Source organism: Somniosus microcephalus, chromosome 7, assembly GCF_052327205.1.
Source record: "Somniosus microcephalus isolate GS21.2 chromosome 7, FLI_Smic_1.0, whole genome shotgun sequence".
NCBI classification, from domain to species: Eukaryota; Metazoa; Chordata; class Chondrichthyes; order Squaliformes; family Somniosidae; genus Somniosus; species Somniosus microcephalus.
The window spans coordinates 121,372,522-121,395,673 of NC_140993.1; the positions used below are offsets into that span (position 1 = coordinate 121,372,522).

General features: G+C 50.3%; 1 protein-coding gene across 1 annotated transcript in view; it reads right to left on the bottom strand.

Annotated features, from left to right (window-relative positions):
* Nucleotides 1-340: 340 nt before the first annotated feature.
* Nucleotides 341-23,152, bottom strand: part of LOC147114866 (uncharacterized) — a 30,312-nt gene continuing 7,500 nt past the window's right edge. Inside the window, exons 3-6 of the mRNA XM_085993954.1 lie at nucleotides 22,130-23,086; nucleotides 5,574-5,641; nucleotides 624-749; nucleotides 341-433 (exon numbers count right to left, since the gene is read on the bottom strand). Coding sequence (XP_085850080.1) covers nucleotides 341-433; nucleotides 624-749; nucleotides 5,574-5,641; nucleotides 22,130-23,086 — 1,244 coding nt within the window. The remainder of the gene's footprint in view (nucleotides 434-623; nucleotides 750-5,573; nucleotides 5,642-22,129; nucleotides 23,087-23,152) is intronic.

The window sequence follows — 23,152 nt, forward strand, 5'->3', positions numbered from 1 at the left end:
CTCAGCGCAAAACCCCATGCAATTTTGGAGCTGGACTCCTCCGTGCTCCTTGACACTGGCAAGAGGCTCTCTTGCAGGCTTGCCATTGCACCAAGCATTTCTGTGTGCATGCCCATCAACCTTCTTCTGAAGCTCGCCCCATTGAGGTAATCATCTGAGTCCTGAGCAGCAGAACTTATGCGCGAACTCGCCCTCCGGGGAACTGGCAACCGAGCTACCCTTTCCCCCTGACCTGGCTGCAGCCCACTCGTGCCCGGTGACTCACCACCTGCAGATCCCACCTCTGTACTACCCTATAAAGTACATGCAGTGCCATTTTCTGAGCTGGTGTCTGCGAGTGTCAGATGCATTGCCGTTGTGTCTTCTTCTCCTCCATCACTCTCCTCCTCCAGAACTTCAGTGACAGGCTAGGCTGGTGGCAGTTCTTGGGTATCTGAAAGGAGAAATGCACAAGGATCGGGTTGTGATGAGGGGTGGGGGGGAAAGCAAGATATCCATGCATACACAATCAGCAGATTGTAAGTGTGAAGAGACTGTGGGATGAGGTGAAGTGGGATATGAGAAAAAGGATTAGGTATGAGCATACTGTCATCATCAGCAATGCTTTCCACTTTCCCGCTCACCACAGACTCTGTGACTGCCGCTCCAATTATTTTGAGTACTGCTTCTTCCAGGTCCGTGAGGTTCTCAATTCTGGCTTTCCCTCCACCCATCTGCTGGTACTCCTGGTGGTTGTGCGCCACCTTGGCCTGCAAGAGAAAGGGAAGTTTGTCAGTGAGTCAATGTGTTTACTTTGTGGTGATTTTTATTTCAGCATAGTGGCCAAGAGGATGCCGTGATGGCCAATAACAGAGGGAAGGTAAGGTGTGGGACAAATGTTGAAAGGGGAATTGGGGTTCTAGTCACTGGTACTGCAGGTGGATGATTCTGTCCTGGATATCCCGGCCAGAAAGGGGCTGTCTAGGTTGCATCCTTCCTTCTGCTTCCTCGTCTTCTGCTTCCTCCTCTTCTGTGTCTTCCTCTTCTGTGTCTTCCTCTTCTGTGTCTTCCTCTTCCCTCTGTGAGCGGATGCTGTAAATTTGAAATGACAGCATAAAATGCTGAAAATACACAGCAGGTCAGGCAGCATCTTGACCTGAGACGTGAACTCTGTTTCTCTCTCCATGGATGTTGCCAACCTGCTGAGTATTTGCAGCATTTTTTGCCTTTTCAGAGGCCTTCCTTTACATTCCATGGCCTGCAAGTGTCCAGCAGCACTCCCTACACACTTAAAAAACCTTTAACATTTATTGCAGCAAGCCACTACTCCAATAAAACCAAATAATCCAGTCCAAAAGTTTAAATGCCTCTGTCAATTTGCTTGCACGCTGGGTTTAGGACTGAGAGCTGAATTCAGCGCTAGGGTCGAAGTTCTCTGTGGTGATGTTAAGTCGGCGTTGCACGCCGATTAACGTCACCACTCCGGCATTTCTTTTGCAGCGCGTTACTTCAGAACAGCAGTGCTACTGGAACTTTGAAAATGGAGGACGCCGCTTAACCCGCCACCAACTGATGGAACAGCGACAGCCGTCGCTTTCTTGACATTACACCACGCTAATGGTGGTGCTATGGTAGGGAATTTCTTCCCCCTTGTCTGATATCTAATCTTGAATAAAAATTGTGAAGATCAAAGCTATTGGGCCGGATTTTCCAATCGGAGGCTTCCTGCGTGCGGATGCCTCCGATCGGGAAAAACCTACACACTTACCTGCTGGCTCCGTAGGTCCCAAGGCTTCTGATCCTGGGCCTCTCTTGGTCCGCGCTTGCAGAGGCCCAGGTATCCCAAGAGCGCAGGCGGTTTGCAAGTGCCCCTGGGATCACGTGGGCCATGGGGAACAAATCAAAGAAGGGAATCCCCTTTCACACTTTTGACAGGGGATCACATTTTTAAACACAGTTAAACGTTAAATAAATTAAGAAAAAATCACGTATTTAAAATGAGTTAAAATTACATTAAATTAAATATTTTAAACAAAAAAAATAATTTTTTGAAAAATATAATTAAAGTTCTTTACGGGGCTAAAAATAAACTTTTTTAAAAGTATTTTTAAATTATAAATGAGTGAAAAAAAAATATTTTTTAAATGTTTTTTTAAAACTCTTATGCGGGTAAAATCAGGCCTTATGCCTGCTTTTACCAGGCGTAAGGTTTTTAAGGGTGTTCAGTGGGCGGAGGTTGTGCAGAAAGTGGAACTCTCCACCTGCAGAGGCCCTTCTCCAGGGCGGGTGGAGGATTCTTGACAGATCGGAAGTGTCGGGTTTAAACGCATGCGCTTCGCATGCCTGAAACCGGCACTTGTGAGGCCCCTATGGGTGCGTACACACGTCGTACGCACATGGGGGTCAGAATATCCAGCCCATTGTCTTTGACCACCACAAAAAATAGATTTCAAGCGAAATATATTCCATTGAAATACAAGAACAAGCTAGCCAATAATGACAAACCATGGATGAATAAAGAAATATGGGTAAAATTGAAACTAAAGAAAAAGGCATACACAAAGTACATAGACAATAAAGGATAACATGACAAAAGGAAATATGAAGAGGTTAGGAAATAAATCAAGAAAAACAATTGGGAAAGCAAAAAGGAACTATAAAATTTAATTATTGAGGAATATCAAAAATAATTAGTAAAGTATTCTACAGACACATCAATAACAAAAGAAAAATCAGGATAGGGCTAGGGCCAATAAAAGATGTACAAGATAAACTCAGCGAAATGGCAGAAATATTGAATAGTTACTTTGCCTCTGTATTTAATAGGAAAACTAACAAGGTGGGCATGACATCAGAAGAAGAGATCAAAAAAGATATAAAGACATTTAAGATAGAAATGGGGAAGATAGAAAGGAGGAAGATAATTGTAAACTTAAAGAGGATAAAACCCCTGGTCCAGATGGATTACATCTGCGCATATTAAAAGAAGTTAGGAAAGAAATAACAGAGGTACTATTACATATAAGAATTCATTAGAAAAGGGAATAGTGCCAGAGGACTGGTGGACAGCTAATGTTATTTTTATATATAAAAAGGGAGATAGAACAAGTCCCAGGAACTATAGACCAGTTAGCTTAACGTCAGTGGTAGGGAAGAAAATGGAATCTTTACTCAAAAATGTAACAGAAAAACATCTAGAAACCAAAAAATTAATAAATAGTCAGTATGGTTTTCAAATGGGAAGAGCATACATGATAAATCTTATTGCATTCTTTGAAGAAGTGACAGAAAGAGTAGACAAGGGTAATGCAATTGGATTTTTAAAAGGCGTTGATAACGTACCACACTGCAGACTCATAACTAAGGTCAGAACATGTGGAGTCAGGGGGCAGGTAGCAGAATGGATAGCAAGCTGGCTACAAAACAGAAAGTAGAGAGTAGGGGTTATGGGTAGCAATTGAGACTGGCAAAAGGTGGAAAGTGGTGTCCCACAGGGATAGGTGCTGGGACCACTGTCGTTCACAATTCACATTAATGATTTGGACTCTGGAATCGGAAGTACAATTTCAAAATTTGGGAGGTGTGGTTAATACAAAAAGAATGTGACAAAATACAGCACAACATTAATAAAATTGTAGAATGGGTGTGTAATTGGCAAATTAATTTCAATATAGGTAAGTGTGAGGGTCATTTTGGTAGGAAGAATAAGGGGGCCACATACTGCCTGGATAATAAAAGTCTAAATGGGATAGAGGAACAAAGGGATCTAGGGGTACAGGTACACAAATCGCGAAAAGCACCGACACAGGCTAATAAGACCATAAAAAGAGCAAACCAAGCACTGGGGTTCATCTCTAGAGGGATAGGACTGAAAAGCAAAGAATTATGTTAAACCGGTATCGAACATTGGTTGGACCACACTTGAAATATTGTGCACAGTGTGGTCTCCACAGTGTAAAAAGGATATTGAGGCAATGGAGAAGGTGCAAAAATATTCACAAGCTTGATACCAGAACTGATAGGATGCACTTATCAGGAAAGGCTAAACAGACTGGGGCTCTTTTCTCTTGAAAAGAGAAGGCTACCTTCGGATGTTTTTCTATTTTAAAACTGCTATATAAATGCAAGTTGTTGTTGTTCTTGTACACGTGACAGCAACCATTGGATTGTTTGGCTACTTTGCCTTTCCAGATTAGGTATCATGCCCACTTGTGATAAAGAGGTAATTTTCTTACAAATGCATTTATGTAGCACCTTTGATTCCTTTATAACATTGTATTAGTGGCTATCTCAAGGATACATTGAAAAAAATTAATCAGCAGCTCAGGATAAGTATTCCCATTTTAGGGGTTTAGGTATGGTTTCACTATCAGGGATCCAGAAATTCAGATATTCACGAAACCCAGAATTGATGTTGAACTAAAATCCAGCCCCCTTTAATCCGCTGGGAAAACGAAACTTCCCTGGTTTGGGCCGAGATATTTATCCCTGTCTCAGCAGTCTAGACCATTGGAAAATAAAGGGCTCCTTTTCAGGCTGTTGGAGATAAGGGGATTTTTCCCAGTTTCATGGTGTCATCTTAAGGTTACTGCTGCCCTACTGGTAGCAAAAGGTGACTGAAGTTGTCCTGACCCACAGTTCTAAATGCAGGAGTTTAAAAAAATCTATGTTTATTATTGTGCTCCACGTGGTATGGATATTTGCCCATTCCTAATTCTTGGCTGTTTTTATGCAAAGTGTGCAATACACTTTAGTCTTGTGCTGGTAGGATAAACTGTGATTTTTTTTAGTGTCTTGTTGGTCTGGGAGTGGTTGATCTGTATCTGACCTTTGGGTCTACTTTGGAGCGTTAGACCCATGGCAATCTGAGGCAGATCTGTTACTTTTGGGGACTATTTTTGAAATGTTGGTAATACTTGCACAAACTTGTCAGCAACAGTCAGATAACAGCAGACGTGTTGTTAATGTTAGCTCTGCCAGACTTCGTGCTGAGACACATTTTCCATTATTGGTTGAAGTCAGTGTGAGATGGTTATTAGTAGTAGACTAAATTGTGACCTGACTAATGTTGTATAAAGTATCAGTATCACTTCCTTGGATTTGTATTCTGCGGATATCTTTCTATAACCTGATTTTGCAGTTTCTTTTCAAACATTATTATAATGTTTTCTATTACATCGGATCTTTCTGTAGCTTATTATATGTAATGGGATATTCTTCATGCTTGTGAGGTCTTATGAAAGTTTTCATCCATCACATTACCATCATTTACCAGTTGATTACTCCCTCAGGGGAGTCCAGTATGTTTGCTATGCCTTTCATATGGCCCTATTGACTTGTGAGTATTGCTTTTATTCTTGTTAAGCATGCTACTGCTGCTTCCTTTCAGACCACAAGGACTTTCCAAATGCATACACCATTCTAAAAGGCTCAGGCTTATGTTTCTAATCTTTAAAGAACATGGAGTTTTAGGTACTTTCCAACCTTGTGGTTGTACTACTATGAGTTGAAAAATCATTTTATCCACAGCTTCCCTTCTTTTTACCCTCATTTTGTTAAGTATTTTTGGATATTTTTCATTTAGTTCCACTTACTTGTAAGGAATATTCAGACGCTTTTAATCCCCATTTCAATTCTAACTTCTCCATGAATTCAAATGAATCTCTCAACAAGTGCAAATACAGTTAGGGACAGTGTGTAAACAATTTTTTTTAATGAAAACTGCTGTTATAAATAAATAATTTGCATTGCCAGTAATTTTCCCAACCCCTCTTATCTTTAGCGATTCTACTTGTTTTCATTTTAATATTCCAATCATGTTCCCCAACTCTGATTATGTTCATCTTATATCCTTTACAATTTCTATTTACAGTTAATCTTTATATTCTCGGAATTTTAAAATCAATTTTTAATCTAATTTTATAATCTCCCTTCTTCTCCATACTCTGAAATCTTTCAAAACATTTTGAGTTTTCTTTTATGCTAAATTTAACTTTCCAATGTAACCATTTAGGTCTTGCTATTGCTCTCCAACTTCTGTAATATTCTGTAATATTTAATAAATATAATCTCTCCAATATATCCTCGAAAACACTTACCATACCTCTTCTACATACCTCTCTAGCCATATATTTAAATATGGAATTCCCACCATTTCTTATCTTGCAATAATCTTATTGATATTCTTTGTTCAGAACATTCCACTTTATGTTACAACTTCTCTCTTTCTTCTCATCATTCTGTACCAATGCCTTCCACCTCGATATTTTCTAAGGCCCTAACACTACTTCATCTAATACTTCAACTCATTAGCACTCTCTTATACCATCATTTCTTCATTTTTCCTTTATGGTTCCTCCAATGACCTTAACAAGCTTCAAATCATTTTTACTTTACCCACTATATGAATAATTGGCCTTTACTGACATAAGAGTCTAAGGGGAAGAAATTGAGTCACGCCCCCTTTGGGACGCTAACTTCGCCGGGGCGCCACTTTTAGTACCCCGAAAAAGTTAGCGCCCCTGCGCCCGAAACTCACCAGTAGCGCCCCAAGAGGGAAGCGGGGCGCTAGTGGAAGCGCCTTGCCTCCCTCTTGGGGCGTTGCGAGTGAATTTCGCAGCATTACGTGCCACAGCGCCATGCGCTGCGGCACGTCATGCCGCGGTACTGCAGGCCTTCCTCCACTTTGAAGGAATTTTAATTTTAATTTTAATCTTCGGGCGCTAACGGGAGGCGCGAATCAACCATAATTTTAGGCCCAAGCTTTCCAGCCTTGTGTCACTGATTTTCCAATGGATCTGGGGTGGATGGGGTTTGGAATATGCTTGGGAACATGCTCTGCTGCGTCTCTGCCTTTCCCCTGTTTTCTGGAGGGCAATCCCAAAGAGTTCAAATGTGCCCACCGTACATGCCAATCACGGGTTAATGATGGAAGCATGGCCTCCGCCAGAGTTCCTGCATTTGGCCCATTCAAATTCTGATGCCAGGACTACCTTTTAGGCCCCAGTGTCCAGTGTACAATGATCGGCAGACGAGCCATGGGGATAAGACTAGGAAGGGGCCTGTGCAAGCACTTTTAGGGGGAAGAATTGGGTGGTGCCCCCTTTGTGCCGCTATAGGGTCCCGAAAAAGTTAGCGCCCCTGCTTGAGGTGCTACTACTCAATGTCACGGTGCTACATGCAGCAGCGCCACGCGTGTCGGCTCTCAGCGCCATGTCATTGCAGGCCTCCTCCCTGATTAAAGGGGAGGGGCCTAACACTGCATGTACCGGGACCCTGCCGGACCACCGGGGAGCGGGGTGTCATGAAAACAGCCTGACACTCCACACAACGGCCGGCATCCCGCATACAAAAGTGAAAGGGGGCAGGTGCTGGCAGTCGGCCAAAATAAAAATGGCCGCCCGACACCTTTAACTTGTGCCGCCGCCACTGCAAAACTGCCCCCTGATCCTGTCCCACATATCATCTGGCAATGGGTCGAGGGCACAAGGGAAGCTTGCAGCTGGGGCGCAAATGGGGCACTGCGCACAATGATGATGTCATCACCAGCGGCGCAGCGCCACGGGGTGCTTCCGGCTACTGGTGCCGCTAACCTCCTGCTGAATTTCATGGGGGGTGTTAACGATGCCGAGCCCGGGCGCTCAGTGGTTTGCCCCCCAGAGGCGCTAATGAGAGGCGCAAACCAACCCAATTTTTCCCCCTTAGAGTGTGGCCATGCAAAGGGCCCAGTAGTTAATTTAAACATATTTAAACTGAAATCTCTTTTTCTATTCAGACAGCTTGCTAATACGTTCTCTTTTTCATAAGTAACCTGGAATAATAATATGGGATTCCCACAGGTAACGTTATCTGTTTTTCTCACATTTGACAATCCTTTCACATTTATGTAAGCACCAGTTGACCTCCCATGGCATTATGCATGAGGGGTGAAGACCAAGTATGTTCTCCCAATTAAAGAGGATAGAAGGTGGCGGATAATTGGACCAGAATGTGTAGACATATTTCAGCGTCTATTTTGAAGTCATACTGATATACCTATCAATTCATCCAATGAAAAGCGACGAGTTAAGACAGTAACTATAGGTTTTTATTGGCTAAATAACAGAGCCCACCCTCATGGGTGATCGGATCCAACAAGGAGGAATACCAGCCAGTCGACCACCTTTATACCTGGGCAAGTAGGTGGAGCCATGGGCGGAGTCAGCAGTGGTCAGCCCAGGTATAACAGCGTGACAAGAGGCGACCTCGTGCAGTGATACAACAGTGTAAACAGTGATAACCATAGTGTAACGATATAACAGTGATAACCATAGTGTAACGATAGTGAACGATAAAAGTGGTTTACCACATTCACCCCTTGTTTAGATTTGAGTCCGGCGGGGTGAAGTGTACTACCAGTTCGGGTATGTCAGTCTGTCCGGAGGCCTCGTAAGCCTTTCCGATCGTCGCAGCAGCGGCGGCGGTGATGCAGTATCCGATGTTAATGCTGGTGTCTGCGTGGTCGGTGAAGGCTCGTGGGGTTCCGGCATACCATCTACCTGGGCTGGATTTGGGGGGGTGGTGGGGGGTAACGGTGGTGTCTCAGGGGTGCCCGAGGGTGCAAGGTCTCGTAAGGAGACTGTGTCCTCCCGCCCGTCTGGGTATGCCACATAGGCGTACTGGGGGTTGGCGTGCAGGAGGTCCACCCTCTCGACCAGGGGGTCCGTTTTATGGGCCCTCGCGTGCTTTCGCAGCAAGACGGGCCCCGGAGAAGTCAGCCAAGTTGGTAGCGTGGTTCCCGTAGTCAACTTCCTGGGGAAAACAAACATTCGTTCATGGGGGGTGGCGTTAATGGCAGTGCAAAGCAGTGACCGGATGGAATGCAGCGCTGCCGGGAGGACTTCCTGCCAGCGAGAGGTTGGGAGGCCCTTGGATTTTAAGGCTAAGAGAACGGCCTTCCAGACAGTCGCGTTCTCTCTTTCCACCTGGCCGTTCCCTCGGGGGTTGTAGCTGGTGGTCCTGCTTGCAGCAATACCTCTCGCTAGTAGGAACTGGCGAAGTTCCTCGCTCATGAAGGAGGAGCCCCGGTCGCTATGTATATAGTTCGGGAACCCGAACACGGCGAAGAGGTCGTTCAGGCATTTGATGACCGTGGTACTGGTCATGTCTGGGCAGGGGAAGGCAAAGGGGAAACGGGAGTACTCGTCAATGATGTTGAGGAAGTACACATTACGGTCAGAGGACGGGAGGGGCCCCTTAAAATCGATGCTCAAGTGCTCGAAGGGGCGGGTGGCCTTGATCAGGCTTGCTCTGTCCGGCCTAAAGAAATGCGGTTTGCATTCGGCACAGGTTTGGCAGTTCCTGGTCATGGTCCTGACCTCCTCGATGGAGTAGGGCAGGTTGCGAGCCTTAATGAAGTGGTAAAGTCTGGTGACTCCAGGGTGGCAGAGGTCGTTGTGGAGGGTCTGCAGTCTATCAATTTGCGCGTTGGCGCATGTACTTCGTGATAGAGCATCTGGGGGTTCGTTCAGTTTACCAGGCCGGTACAAGATCTCATAATCATAGGTGGAGAGCTCGATTCTCCACCTCAAGATCTTGTCGTTCTTGATTTTGCCCCTCAGCTTGTTATTAAACATAAAAGCGACCGAACGCTGGTCGGTGAGGAGGGTAAATCGTTTGCCTGCCAGGTAATGCCTCCAGCGTCGTACAGCCTCCACGATCGCCTGGGCCTCCTTCTCGACCGAGGAGTGTCGGATCTCAGGGCCCCGGAGGGTCCTTGAGAAGAAGGCCACCAGTCTCCCCTCTTGGTTTAGGGTTGCGGCTAGGGCGAAGTCGGATGCATCGCTCTCCACTTGGAAAGGGATAGACTCATCCACCACGTGCATTGTGGCCTTAGCAATGTCTCCCTTAATGAGGGAGAAGGCTGCGCACGCTTCTGCCGTCAGGGGGAAGGAGGCGGACTTCATGAGGGGTCTGGCTTTGTCCGCATAATTCGGCACCCATTGGGCATAGTAGGCGAAGAGCCCCAGGGTCCTCTTCAGCGCCTTTGGACAGTGGGGGAGGGGAAGCTCCATGAGGGGGCGCATTCTTTCGGGGTCGGGGCCGATGACTCCGTTCTCTACTACGCAGCCGAGGATGGCAAGGCGCGAGGTGTTAAACACACATTTCTCCTTATTGTAGGTGAGGTTCAGCCGTTGGGCCGTACGGAGGAATCTCTCCAGATTAACATCATGGTCCTGCCGGTCGCGGCCGCAGATGGTGACGTTATCTAGATAGGGGAACGTGGCTTGCAGCCCGTTCTGGTCAACCATCCGGTCCATCTCCCTTTGGAAGACCGAAACCCCGTTGGTGACGCCGAAGGGAACCCTAAGGAAGTGGTAGAGGCGGCCATTCGCCTCGAAGGCGGTATACTGGCGGTCCTCAGGGTGGATAGGGAGTTGGTGGTAGGCCGACTTAAGGTCGATGGTAGAGAATACTCGGTACTGTGCAATCTGATTGACCATATCAGATATGCGGGGAAGAGGGTATGCGTCCAGCTGGGTGTACCGGTTTATGGTTTGGCTGTAGTCGATGACTCGGCGGTTTTTATCGCCGGTCTTAACGACTACGACCTGGGCACGCCAGGGGCTGTTGCTCCTCTCGATGATGCCCTCTTTCAGGAGACGCTGCACCTCAGAGCTAATAAAAGCTCTGTCCCCGGCGCTGTACCGCCTGCTCTTGGTAGCGACGGGTTTACAGTCGCGGGTGAGGTTGGCGAACAGGGAGGGGGGCGGAACCCTGAGGGTGGATAGGCCGCAGGTGGTACGCGGTGGGCGGTTTAAAGGCTGTTAGTTGTCGACTGTGAGTGGGGGGAGGGGTCCACCGTATGCCAAAGTGACACTTTGAAGGTGGGATTGGAAATCCAGCCCTAGTAGGATGGCAGCGCAGAGTTGGGGCAGGACGAGGAGTTTAACATTTTTATACTCCGTGCCCCTAACCGACAGGGCCACAACAAAGTATCCGCTGATGTCTGTTGAATGGGACCTCGACGCCATCGAGATCCGGTTGCGCGTTGGCTGGACAGTGAGGGAGTAGTGGCTCACCGTGTCTGGATGGATGAAACTCTCCGTGCTTCCGCTGTCGAACAGGCAGGTCGTGGCGTGGCCGTTTACTTTGATGTCCATCATGGACTTGGACAGGTGATGCGGGCGAGCTTGGTCCAGTGTGACGGAGGCTAGTGTATGGCTGAGCGAGCTGCTGTAGCCTGCGGGTGAGGCTGTGGTCGGGTCTGGAGACAAGGTGGCGGTCGAGTGTGGTGAACAAAATGGCGGTGCCCACGACGTTGCATAAAATGGCGGAGAAGATGGCCGCCCCCACAACTCACATGAGGCACTGCCGGTGTCGGTGGCCTTGATCAAAGATGGCCGCCCCTGATGTGCCTCAATAATTCCGAGACTCGATGTTAGCGAAACAAAACAAGGCTTTTATTAACTTAGAAGATAACACGCAGTGGAGAGAGGTATCTTCCATCTGGAGATCTGCAGTACTGGATATGAGGCCAGACTGCTTGCTTACATAGGGGCCAGGTATGGGCGGAGCCCTACACACAATGCATTCCATACATTCCAATATACAATACAATGGTGAGGAGAAACCTGAAACCAACCACAGTCACAGGCAGTGATATACAATACAATGGTGAGGAGAAACCTGAAACCGACCACAGTCACAGGCAGTGATGAATGGAATATTTCATCACATTCACCCCTTCTATAGATTTAGTCTGTCCGGGGGTTTGGTAGTCCTCTGCGACCGACGTGGCTGATGTGGTGTCGCGGGTGTCGGCTGGGTGTCCCCGGGGGCCTCCTGGGTCTCTGCCGGGGGTGCCGCCAGGGTTGCTGAAGGGGTAGTTGGTGGGGGTGCCGTTGGTCGATGTTCTTCCGGGGGTGATGAAAGAGTAGTGGGTGGGTAAGGGTTGCTGCGATCGTTGTCGCTGCTATCGCCGTGGTTGTTGTCGTTACCGGCTGGGGCGACGTCTTTTATGGACACGGTGTCCTCCCTTCCGTCGGCGTGCCGGACATATGCGTATTGGGGGTTGGCGTGGAGTAGGTACACTGGCTCCACGAGAGGGTCCGTCTTGTGGCCCCTCACATCCCTTCGCACGAATACCGGACCTGGGGTGGAGAGCCATGACGGCATGGATACGCCTGAGGTGGATTTCCGGGGAAAGACAAACATTCGTTCATGAGGCGTGGCATTAGTGGCAGTACACAATAGCGACCGTATCGAATGGAGCACATCCAAGAGGACTTCCTGCCAGCGGGAGATAGGGAGGCCCTTGGTCCTTAGAGCTAGAGTGACTGCTTTCCATACTGTCCCGTTCTCTCGCTCCACTTGGCCGTTACCCCGGGGGTTGTAGCTGGTGGTACGGCTCATGGCGATCCCCCTGGACAGCATGTACTGGCGTAGCTCTTCACTCATGAAGGACGCCCCCCTATCCGTATGGATGTAGCTCGGCATACCGAACAGGCAGAACAGGCTGTTGAGGCATTTAATGACCGTGGCGCTGGTCATGTCTGGGCAGGGGAAGGCGAATGGGAACCGGGAGTATTCGTCCACAATGTTCAGGAAGTAAACATTGCGGTCGACGGACGGGAGGGGGCCCTTGAAATCTAAGCTGAGCCGCTCGAAGGGCCGTGTAGCTTTGATTAAGTGGGCTCTATCTGGGCGGTAGAACCGAGGCTTGCACTCAGCGCAAGTGCGGCAGTTCCTGGTCAGGGACCGAACTTCCTCAATCGAGTCGGGTAAGTTACGGGACTTTATGAAGTGGAACAGCCGCGTGACCCCTGGGTGGCAGAGGTCGTTGTGGAGGGTCTGTAGCCGATCCCCGGTGGCGCTGGCACACATCCCTCGTGAGAGGGCGTCAGGGGATTCGTTAAGGGCCCCTGGCCGGTAAATGATGCCGTACTCGAAGGTGGAGAGCTCGATCCGCCACCTAAGAATCTTATCATTTTTAATCTTCCCCCTCTGTTTATTATTGAACATAAACGCTACCGACCGCTGGTCGGTAAGTAGGGTGAAGCGTTTGCCGGCTAGGTAGTGGCGCCAGTGGCGCACTGCCTCCACGATGGCTTGGGCCTCCTTTTCCACGGAGGAGTGTCTGATCTCGGGCCCTTGGAGGGTCCTCGAGAAGAAAGCTATGGGCCGCCCCGCCTGGTTGAGGGTGGCCGCCAAGGCGAAGTCAGACGCATCACTTTCCACTTGAAATGGAGTGTTCTCGTCCACTGCCTGTAGCGTGGCCCGCTCAATATCCTGCTTAATGCTTTTGAAGGCGGCGTGGGCCTCAGCAGAGAGCGGAAAAGCGGATGCTTTCAAGAGGGGGCGGGCTTTGTCGGAGTAGTTGGGGACCCATTGGGAATAATAAGAAAATAACCCCAGGCACCTTTTTAGGGCTTTGGGAGTGTTGGGCAGGGGCAGCTCCCGTAGGGGGCGCAATCGGTCGGGGTCTGGTCCGATTTCCCCATTCTCCACCACGCTGCCTAGTATGCAGAGGCGCGTGGTGTTGAAAACGCACTTGTCCTCGTTGTAGGTGAGGTTGAGTTTTTGTGCGGTTTCCAGGAACCTCTCGAGGTTCGAGTCGTGATCCTGCTGGTTGTGACCGCAGATGGTGACATTGTCGAGGTAGGGGAAGGTTGCCTGCAAGTGGTGGTCATCGACCATGCGGTCCATCTCCCTCTGGAAGACCGAGACCCCATTCGTCACCCCAAAGGGGACTCTGAGGAATTGGTAGAGGCGTCCGTTCGCCTCGAAGGCGGTGTACGGGCGGTCCTCTGGTCTGATAGGGAGCTGGTGGTACGCTGACTTAAGGTCGATGGTGGAGAACACCCGGTATTGGGCGATTTGGTTCACCATTTCTGATATGCGGGGTAGCGGGTAGGCGTCTAGTTGGGTGTACCTGTTGATCGTTTGGCGATAGTCGATCACCATCCGTTTCTTCTCGCTACCCCTTACCACTACCACTTGGGCACGCCACGGGCTGTTGCTGCGTTCAATAATGCGCTCTTTCAGGAGCCTGTCTACCTCGGTCGCGATAAATCGCCTGTCCTCCCAGCTGTACCTCCTGCTTTTGGTCGCTATTGGCCGGCAGTTAGGGGTAAGGTTCGCGAACAGCGAAGGCGGCTTTACCTTCAGGGTAGCCAGACCGCACACTGTGAGGGGCGGCTGGGACCCACCGTACTTGAGCGTGATGCTTTGGTGGTTGCACTGGAAATCCAGGCCCAAGATCACGCTCGCACATAGTTTCTTCATGATTAATACTTTAAAATTATCATAAACAGTTCCGTTAACGAACAATTGTACCGTGCAGTAACCCAGAATGGTCGATGTTTGGGTTTTATCAGCCATAGAGATGGTACCCTGAGTAGGGACCACCTTTAGGGAGAGTTGTTGTGCCAGTTCAGGGTGGATAAAACTCTCCGTGCTTCCACTGTCAATTAAACATTTAACCCTGCACCCGTTTACCTCGATGTCCACCATTGATTTGGATAGCGGGTGCGGCCTGGTCTGGTCCACTGTGACCGATGCCACTGTAGGACCCTGATCGAGACAAGATGGCGTCCACGCTGTCTGCTCATAAGATGGCGGACCCCACGAGGTCGGGCAAGATGGCGTCCAAGATGGCCGCTCCCACAGCGCGCACGCGGCGGTGGCGGGTTTTCCGGCGGTTGGTTTTCCGGCGGGGTTCCCTCTGCACACCTTCCCGAAGTGCCCCTTCTTACCGCACTTAAAGCAGGTGGTGCCTTTCGCCGGGCACAGGTTTCTGGTATGCTTTGGCTCCCCGCAGAAGTAGCAGTTGGGTCCCCGACGCGTCGCGGCTGTCGTAGGGCTTCTGGGGGGAGAGCGGGGCCCTGACGGTGTCGGGCTGCCGGGCGGGGAAGATGCCTTCCAAGATGGCGGTGCCCTCGGTGCACACGTGGCGGCGTGGACGGCGCGGGCTGAAGAGTAGGCGTCCGAGTTTCTCTGGGCCACATCCAGGGATCGCGCGGTGTCCGCAGCCTGTTTCAGGTCCAATCCCGTTTTTTCCAGCAGTCTTTGCCAGATGTAAGTGGAGCTGAGGCCTGTGATAAAGGCATCGCGAACAAGCTCTTCGGTGTACACTGCGGCTTTTACATCTCGGCACTTGCAGTCTTTGCCAAGCATTTTCAGGGTGCCTAGGAACTCCTCCACCGATTCCCCAGGTCGCTGTGCGCGAGTGGCGAGCAGATGCCTAGCATACTCCTCATTCGTAGGCTGCTGGTAATGCGCCTTTAAGATGTCGCAGGCGGCCAGGTATGTGTCGGCGTCTTGGATGAGGGGGTAAACCCGGTGGTTTACCCAATTCCGCAGAATTCAGCGTTTCATACTCGCAGCGTCCGTAGCGTCTTTGACGGCTGCGGAATTGTCCAGGAAGAATTCCATACACATAAACCAGTGTCCGAAGCATGCTGATGCGTCCGGAGCATGCTGATCCAAATCCAAACGTTTGGGTTTCAGGAGTTGGTCCATTGTGTTGAAAAATAAGTTAATAAAATTGATGTGCCTCAATAATTCCGAGACTCGATGTTAGCGAAACAAAACAAGGCTTTTATTAACTTAGAAGATAACACGCAGTGGAGAGAGGTATCTTCCATCTGGAGATCTGCAGTACTGGATATGAGGCCAGACTGCTTGCTTACATAGGGGCCAGGTATGGGCGGAGCCCTACACACAATGCATTCCATACATTCCAATATACAATACAATGGTGAGGAGAAACCTGAAACCAACCACAGTCACAGGCAGTGATATACAATACAATGGTGAGGAGAAACCTGAAACCGACCACAGTCACAGGCAGTGATGAATGGAATATTTCATCACAGCCCCCACGACTCACACGAGGGGATACTGGCATCTGTGGCCTTGATGAAAGATGGCCGCCCCCACAACTCGCATGAGGCACTGCTGGCGTCTGTGGCTTTCCCCCTGCAGGCCTTCACGAAGTGGCCTTTCTTGTGGCAGTCGGAGCACGTCGCGTTTCTTGCAGGGCAGCGCGCCCTCGGGTGTTTCGCCTGGCCACAGAAAAAGCAGCCGGCGGCCCGATCGCGGGGCTCCGATGTCGCAGCCGGTACCGGGGGTGGCGGTCCCGATCGGGTCCGGGACGCCGACGCTGAGGTAGGTCCCAGAGGCGGCGGTGCGAGGGGTATTGCGGTCGGGGTCGGGCCCGAGTCCCAGGGTCACGCAGCACAGTACCTGGAATACGCCTCGAGGTCCCGATGGGCCACTTCCAGAGAGCGAGTGAGGGCTGCAGCTGTGTTCAGGTCGAGGTCCTTTGATTCGAGCAGTCTTTGCCATGAGTAGTTGGACCGAAGGCCTTTCACGAAGGCATCGCGGATATTCTCTTCAGTATTTTCTGCAGCCGTTACAGCTTTAAAGTCACAGTCCCTGCCGAGTGTTTGTAGCGCCCGTAAAAATTCATCTACAGACTCTCCTGGCTGTTGCGGGCGGGATCTTAGGAGATGTCTGGCATACATAGAATTTACCGGGCTCCGGTACTGCTCTTTCAGCAGGTTGAGGGCGGCCTCGTATGTAGTAAGGTCCTGGATGAGTGCAAATACTTTAGGGCTCACTTGGGCGGTCAGAACTCTTAGTTTGGATCTCTGAGGCATGCCGGATCCTCCCAGGTAGGATTCGAAACAGCTCAGCCAGTGTTTGAAGTCGAGGGCTGAGTTTGCTGCCTGTGGGTTTAGATCCAGGTACGGCGGTCGGAGGGCTCGCAGCCAGGCCGGCTGCTGTGGCTGTTGTAGCTGGGCGTCTGACTGGTCGTTTGGCTGCTCCGTTAAAGACATTTCAAAATTTAGCCAATAAAATTGATATACCTATCAATTCATCCAATGAAAAGCGACGAGTTAAGACAGTAACTATAGGTTTTTATTGGCTAAATAACAGAGCCCACCCTCGTGGGTGATCGGATCCAACAAGGAGGAATACCAGCCAGTCGACCACCTTTATACCTGGGCAAGTAGGTGGAGCCATGGGCGGAATCAGCAGTGGTCAGCCCAGGTATAACAGCGTGACAAGAGGCGACCTCGTGTAGTGATACAACAGTGTAAACAGTGATAACCATAGTGTAACGATATAACAGTGATAACCTTAGTGTAATGATAGTGAACGATAAAAGTGGTTTACCACACATACATTCTTTCCTAATTTTAGATAAATGTTGGCAAAGCTAATGGCAATTTGGGAAGCAGAAATTTTGGCCGTTATTTTCTCAAGACAGGTGGGTTGTGGGTGGGGGCTGCCGAGATGGGCGGGAAACCCAGGAGGTCAGGTTTTCGCAGGCCCTGCCAACTTTAACAGCAGGGCCTGATTTGCATGTGAGGCCTCAGATTCCCAGCTTCAGTTGGGGATCGGGAAGGCGGGAGAGGATCGGGGATCGGGATGGGGGGAGAGAGGATCAGGGCCAGCCTCATCATCTTTGTTGGGGGGGAGGGAGGCGGGGGGGAGGCCTGGGGTGGGGTAGGTGATCGGAGGCTTCCGATCATGGGGGGTAGGTTAGGCAGGGACCCTGGATTTAGGAGGTAGGTATAAAGCCACTTATCTCCTGGATGCTGCAGTCCTCGCCTCTGTTTAACTGCTGAGTTTCACGAATTGTATGAAACCCGTCCACAGGCAGTTAAATTCAAAATGGACGGGAAAAATGCTTCCAGCCTCATTACAATATTTAAATTAAGGTAACACCCCCGGAAGCGGGTTGGCTCCCCACCCCCCATCCCACCTCCGGCAAAACCAGAATTGGGCAGGTTGGAGGCGGGATCAGGTCGGGAATCCCATTTTTAACAATTTAACTGCCCTCACACTCCAAACCCACCCTTTTTTTAGGGGAAACTTCCAGCCATAGAATTTGTTGCAGCATTGGAGTTTCTCTGTAGTGCAGAATGAGGCACTACAGTGTTACCACGGGCAGGAGGGGGTAATAAAGAACTTGCATTTATATAGTGCCTTTAACATCCTCAGTATGTCCCAAAGTGCTTCACAGCCGATGAAGAACTTTTAAAATATAGTCACTGTTGTAATGTACGGAAACACAGCAGCCAATTTGCGTACAGCAAAGGTCCCACAAAAAACAATTCGATAAATGGCATTGGTTGAGATAAAAATGTTGGCCAGGACACTAGGTGAACTCCCTTGCTCTTCCTTGAATAGTGCCATGAGTACTTTTATGTCAACCTGAGAGGATAGAATGAACTCAGTTTACCATCTTATCCATGCCAAGTTTACATAGGCAATTTGCAATCTAAATGTAAAACATAGGAATTTATAACAGGAATAAATGAGACAGCAAGTGCATGTAGACACAAGATTGTCAATATATTATAGATTAGTATCTACTATTTCTCTTTATATTTCAGAAAATTATATTAACATTAGTTTATTAAAATAATAATCCCATTAAAAACAGAGAAAAATACAATCCTCTATAATAAAGACATTGCTCAGCCCTAGAAATAGTAGATGCATTGCTGGTCATCTTCCAGAACTCGATAAATTCTGGAACAGTACCCATGGATTGAGGGTAGCTAATGTTACCCCACTATTCAAAAAAGGTGGTAGAGAAAAAGCGGGGAATTATAGACCGGTAAGCCTGACATCGGTAGTGGGGAAAATGCTAGAGTCCATTATAAAAGATGTAATAGCAGAGCACTTGGAAAGCAGTGACAGGATCGGACAAAGTCAACATGGATTTACAAAAGATAATTCATGCTTGACTAATCTACTGGAAATTTTTGAGGATGTAACTGGTAAAATAGATAAGGGAGGACCAGTGGATGTGGTGTATTTGGACTTTCAGAAGGCTTTCGATAAGGTCCCGCATAAGAGATTAGTGTGCAAAATTAAGGCACATGGGATTGGGGGCAAGGTATTGACTTGGATAGAGAACTGGTTGGCGGACAGAAAGCAAAGAGTTGGAATAAACGGGTCGTTTTCCGAGTGGCAGGCAGTGACTAGTGGGGTACCGCAAGGATCGGTCCTAGGACCCCAGCTGTTCACAATATATATTAATGATCTGGACGAGGGAATTGGATGTAATATCTCCAAATTTGCAGATGACACAAAGCTGGGTGGGAGGGTATGCTGTGAGGAGGATGTCGTGAAACTCCAGGACGATTTGGACAAGCTGGGTGATTGGGCAGAAACATGGCAAATGCACTATAATGTGGATAAACGTGAGGTTATCCACTTTGATGGCAAAAACAGGAAGGCAGATTATTATTTGAATGGCAATAGATTGGGAGAAGGGGAAGTGCAAAGAGACCTGGGTGTTCTTGTGCACCAGTCGTTGAAGGTAAGCATGCAGGTGCAGCAGGTGGTTAAGAAGGCAAATGGTATGTTGGCCTTCATAGCAAGAGGGTTCGAGTACAGGAACAAGGATGTCTTGCTACAGTTGTACAGGGCCTTGGTGAGACCGCACCTTGAATATTGTGTGCAGTTTTGGTCGCCTTACCTGAGGAAGGACGTTCTTGCCATGGAAGGAGTGCAGCGAAGATTCACCAGGCTGATACCTGGGATGGCAGGAATGACGTATGAGGAGCGATTGTGTCGATTGGGCTTATACTCACTGGAGTTTAGAAGATTGAGAGGGGATCTCATCGAAACATATAAAATTCTGTCAGGCCTGGACAGACTAGATGCAGGAAGGATGTTTCTGATGGCTGGGGAGTCCAGAACCAGGGGTCATAGTCTAAGGATAAGGGGTAAGCAATTTAGGACTGAAATGAGGAGGAATTTCTTCACCCAGAGAGTGGTGAACCTGTGGAATTCTCTGCCACAGAGGGCAGTGGAGGCCAGTTCATTAAATATATTCAAGAAAGAGTTGGATATATTTCTTAAGGCTAAAGGGATCAAGGGATATGGGGAGAAGGCAGGGACAGGGTACTGAATTTGGATGATCAGCCATGATCTCATTGAATGGCGGAGCAGGCTCGAAGGGCTGAATGGCCTACTCCTGCTCCTATCTTCTATGTTTCTATGTTACTATGTGCTATATAGGGCCTAGAAATTCAGTTGGCTGCGCCAGGCGCTAACGCCAAAAAAGGGCTATATTTCCGTCGATAAAGCCTTAGCGCCGGAATGCAGACCGATCTGCGCCGACGCCCAAATTCATTTGAGATTTAGCACCGGCGCAAAGTGTTAGCGCCCGCTCGGGTGCGCGCGCAGCTTATGACGTCATATCCTCGCGCAACGCTGTTTTAGCGCCCCAACCCGGAAATTGAGTGGCGCCCGCCCAATGTGGGCGTGGCGCTATTAGGAATTGTAAAATGGAACGTTGCAGAGGCCCTGTGGGCCTCGGGGAGCGCAAATTAAAGGGCACCTCCACTGACCTATAAAGCCCAGCCATTTTGCTGCAATGACTTCACTGCTTTGGATTTCTACACAGAGACCAAGGGACAGAGATTCCAGATTTGGGACAAGATAGGAGAGGTCTTTCTGGCTTCTGGCCAGTGCTTTGACATTTGACTCTTGCTGATTTCACTGTTGCGACCTTGATTATGGGGGCTGCATGGGGGGCCAACATTGAGTTGCAGCATTATGTGCGGAGGGCTCGCAGACGCTGTGAGAGACGGGCAGCCATGCGTAGACACAGAAGGGCCATCAGGCGTCGCCAACGTAGGCCTTACGCACCCAGGCAATACCGGCAGCAGGTGTCCTATGTCACCATGTCTGCGGCACTTTGTGTAAAGAGGCTGCGCTTCAGAAGGGAGGTGGTTGGAGAGATCTGCCAGCTGCTTCACGCAGATTTGCAGCCACAGCTCATGTCCAGGACGTCTCTCTCGGTGGAAGTGAAGGTCATGGTGGCTCTCAGCTTTTATACAAGCGGCTCGTTCCAAGCCGCTGCTGGGGACATCGCGAACATCTCCCAGTTCGCCGTACATCGCTGCATCCGGCAGGTCACCGATGCACTGTTCGCGAGGAGACACCAGTTCATCTCCTTCCCCATGACCCAACAGAGGCAGCAGCAGCGTGCAGTGGGATTTGGCAGGATCGCGGGCTTCCCCATGGTGCAGGGCGCCATTGACTGCACGCATGTGGCTATGCGGGCACCTATAGACAATCCCGAGGCTTACCGCAACCGCAAGGGCTACCATTCCCTCAATGTGCAGCTGGTGTGTGACCACAGGCAGTGCATCCTAGCTGTAAATGCCCGCTTCCCAGGAAGCAGCCACGATGCTTTTATCCTGCGCCAGACTACTGTGGCTGACATGTTCCAGGCACAGCCTCCACCAAGGGGATGGCTTATCGGGGACAAGGGCTACCCTTTGTGCACATGGCTCATGACCCCGCTCCGCGCGCCCAGGACCCCAGCGGAGGACTCATACAACGAAAGCCATCAAGCAACAAGGAACGTCATAGAGCAAACCATAGGCGTCCTCAAGCAACGCTTCCGCTGCCTGGATCGCTCCGGCGGCTCTCTACAGTATTCGCCGGATAGAGTGTCCCAGTTCGTCGTCGTGTGCTGCATGCTGCACAACCTGGCTATCCGCCGGACGCAGGCACTGCCACCTGACATTGCACCACCACCTGAGGAGGACGAGCAGGAGGACCATCAGGAGGAGGAGGGGGAGGAGGAGGAGGAGCAGGCCAGGAGGGGGCCAGAAGGCCCAAGGGCCGTACGCCGGGGGCTTATTGTTCGACACTTCTAGGCCCGCTGTGAGGGAATGGCCTGTGGGAATGAGCGCACCTGAAGGCAGCCGCTCCGGAAGCCGTCAGCCGGTTAACGCAGCAAACACTTGAAACATGACACCTGGACAAGCTGAATAAATAAAAACCTTTATTTAACAAACTGAGGCCCCTTCCCACATGAAACTCAAAAACACAGAACACACCCAAAAAACAGTCACAAACATATGTCACTCCCCCAACCTGGGGAGGACTAACAAAAGTTGGCCATCCACGTGGCCTTCAACATTGGCCGTAACAAAAAAAGGGCCCCCCTCGCCAACAGAAAGACCCCCCTAAAAACACAAAATGCCTTCAATCTCGGCCATCCACAAAAATCAGCCCCCAAAACACAATCCCCCCCATATATACAATGCCGCAGAGACCACACTCTAGCGGCTGTGCCGAGAGGGCGAGTCCTTAGAGAGCCTTCCCCGGCCCCTGCCCGGCCTACTGCTCCGCCTCAACGTGGGCCCTGTGGCGGCCTCAAGGCTGGGGGAAGGCTCATGAAAGCCCCCATGCGTCGCGACAGATGGCCTTGGGGGTCGGCCAACACGACGCACGTCCCGGGAGGGGCCGGCTGCTGACTGGTTCGGCTGTGGCTGGCCAGCATCAGTGGCAGCAGCAGCTCCTCGCACCCTGGCTGGGGGAGTGGCAGTGTCGGATGCTCCAAGGGGGGCAAGCTGGCTGCTGCCAGGCGCGCGAGGCTCAGCAGACACAGTGGCAGTCGTCCAGCCTGGCAGTTCAGCTGGCGCAGCTATGTGCTGGAGGCCAGGCCGCTGTGTTGCAGCAGGGCGGCGGGTGCGGGTGCGACGCCTCTGCGTCAAAGCGAGTGTGGCAGAAGTCAGTGACCGCACTGCCCAGGTATGTGCCTCCAGCTGCTGTGACAGTGTTTCGAGGGAACCACCTCTCTGGCGACTCTCCTCCTGCAGTGCCGCGAGTAGTTCGACCCCCCTGGCGTGCGCTGCGGCCAGTTGCTCCACCCCCCTGGCCTGTGATTGGCCGAATGCTGCCACACTCTGAGCCAGGGACTCGATGGCGTGCGGCATCTGCTGCACAACCCCCATGAACTCATGGTGGCGCCGGTCAGACGCCACCGAGATCTCTTGCAGGAGGCGCACCTCCTGGCCGAGGCCACTCTCCGGACTGGAGAGAGGACTCTGCAGCTGGGGAGAAGCCGGCCGAGCAGGCCGACCCCTGCCGCCTGCCTGGACCCCACTGCAAGCAAGATCTGCCCTCCCCTGCAACACCTCCCCCTGGCTCTCCTGCATGCCAGACGTCCCCCCTTCATTGCCATCCCCTGGCACGGCTGAGGGCTCGCCCGATGGCCCGGCTTCCTCCTCGTCCTGGACGTCCTCCTCCTCCAAGGGCCTGGCACCCGGCGCCTCAGGGACCACCTCCTCCTCAGCAGCTGAAAGCAGGAAGGCACAAGAGTAGCTTTAAAGTGAGGACAGGGCGTCAGCGAGGGACGCCTGAG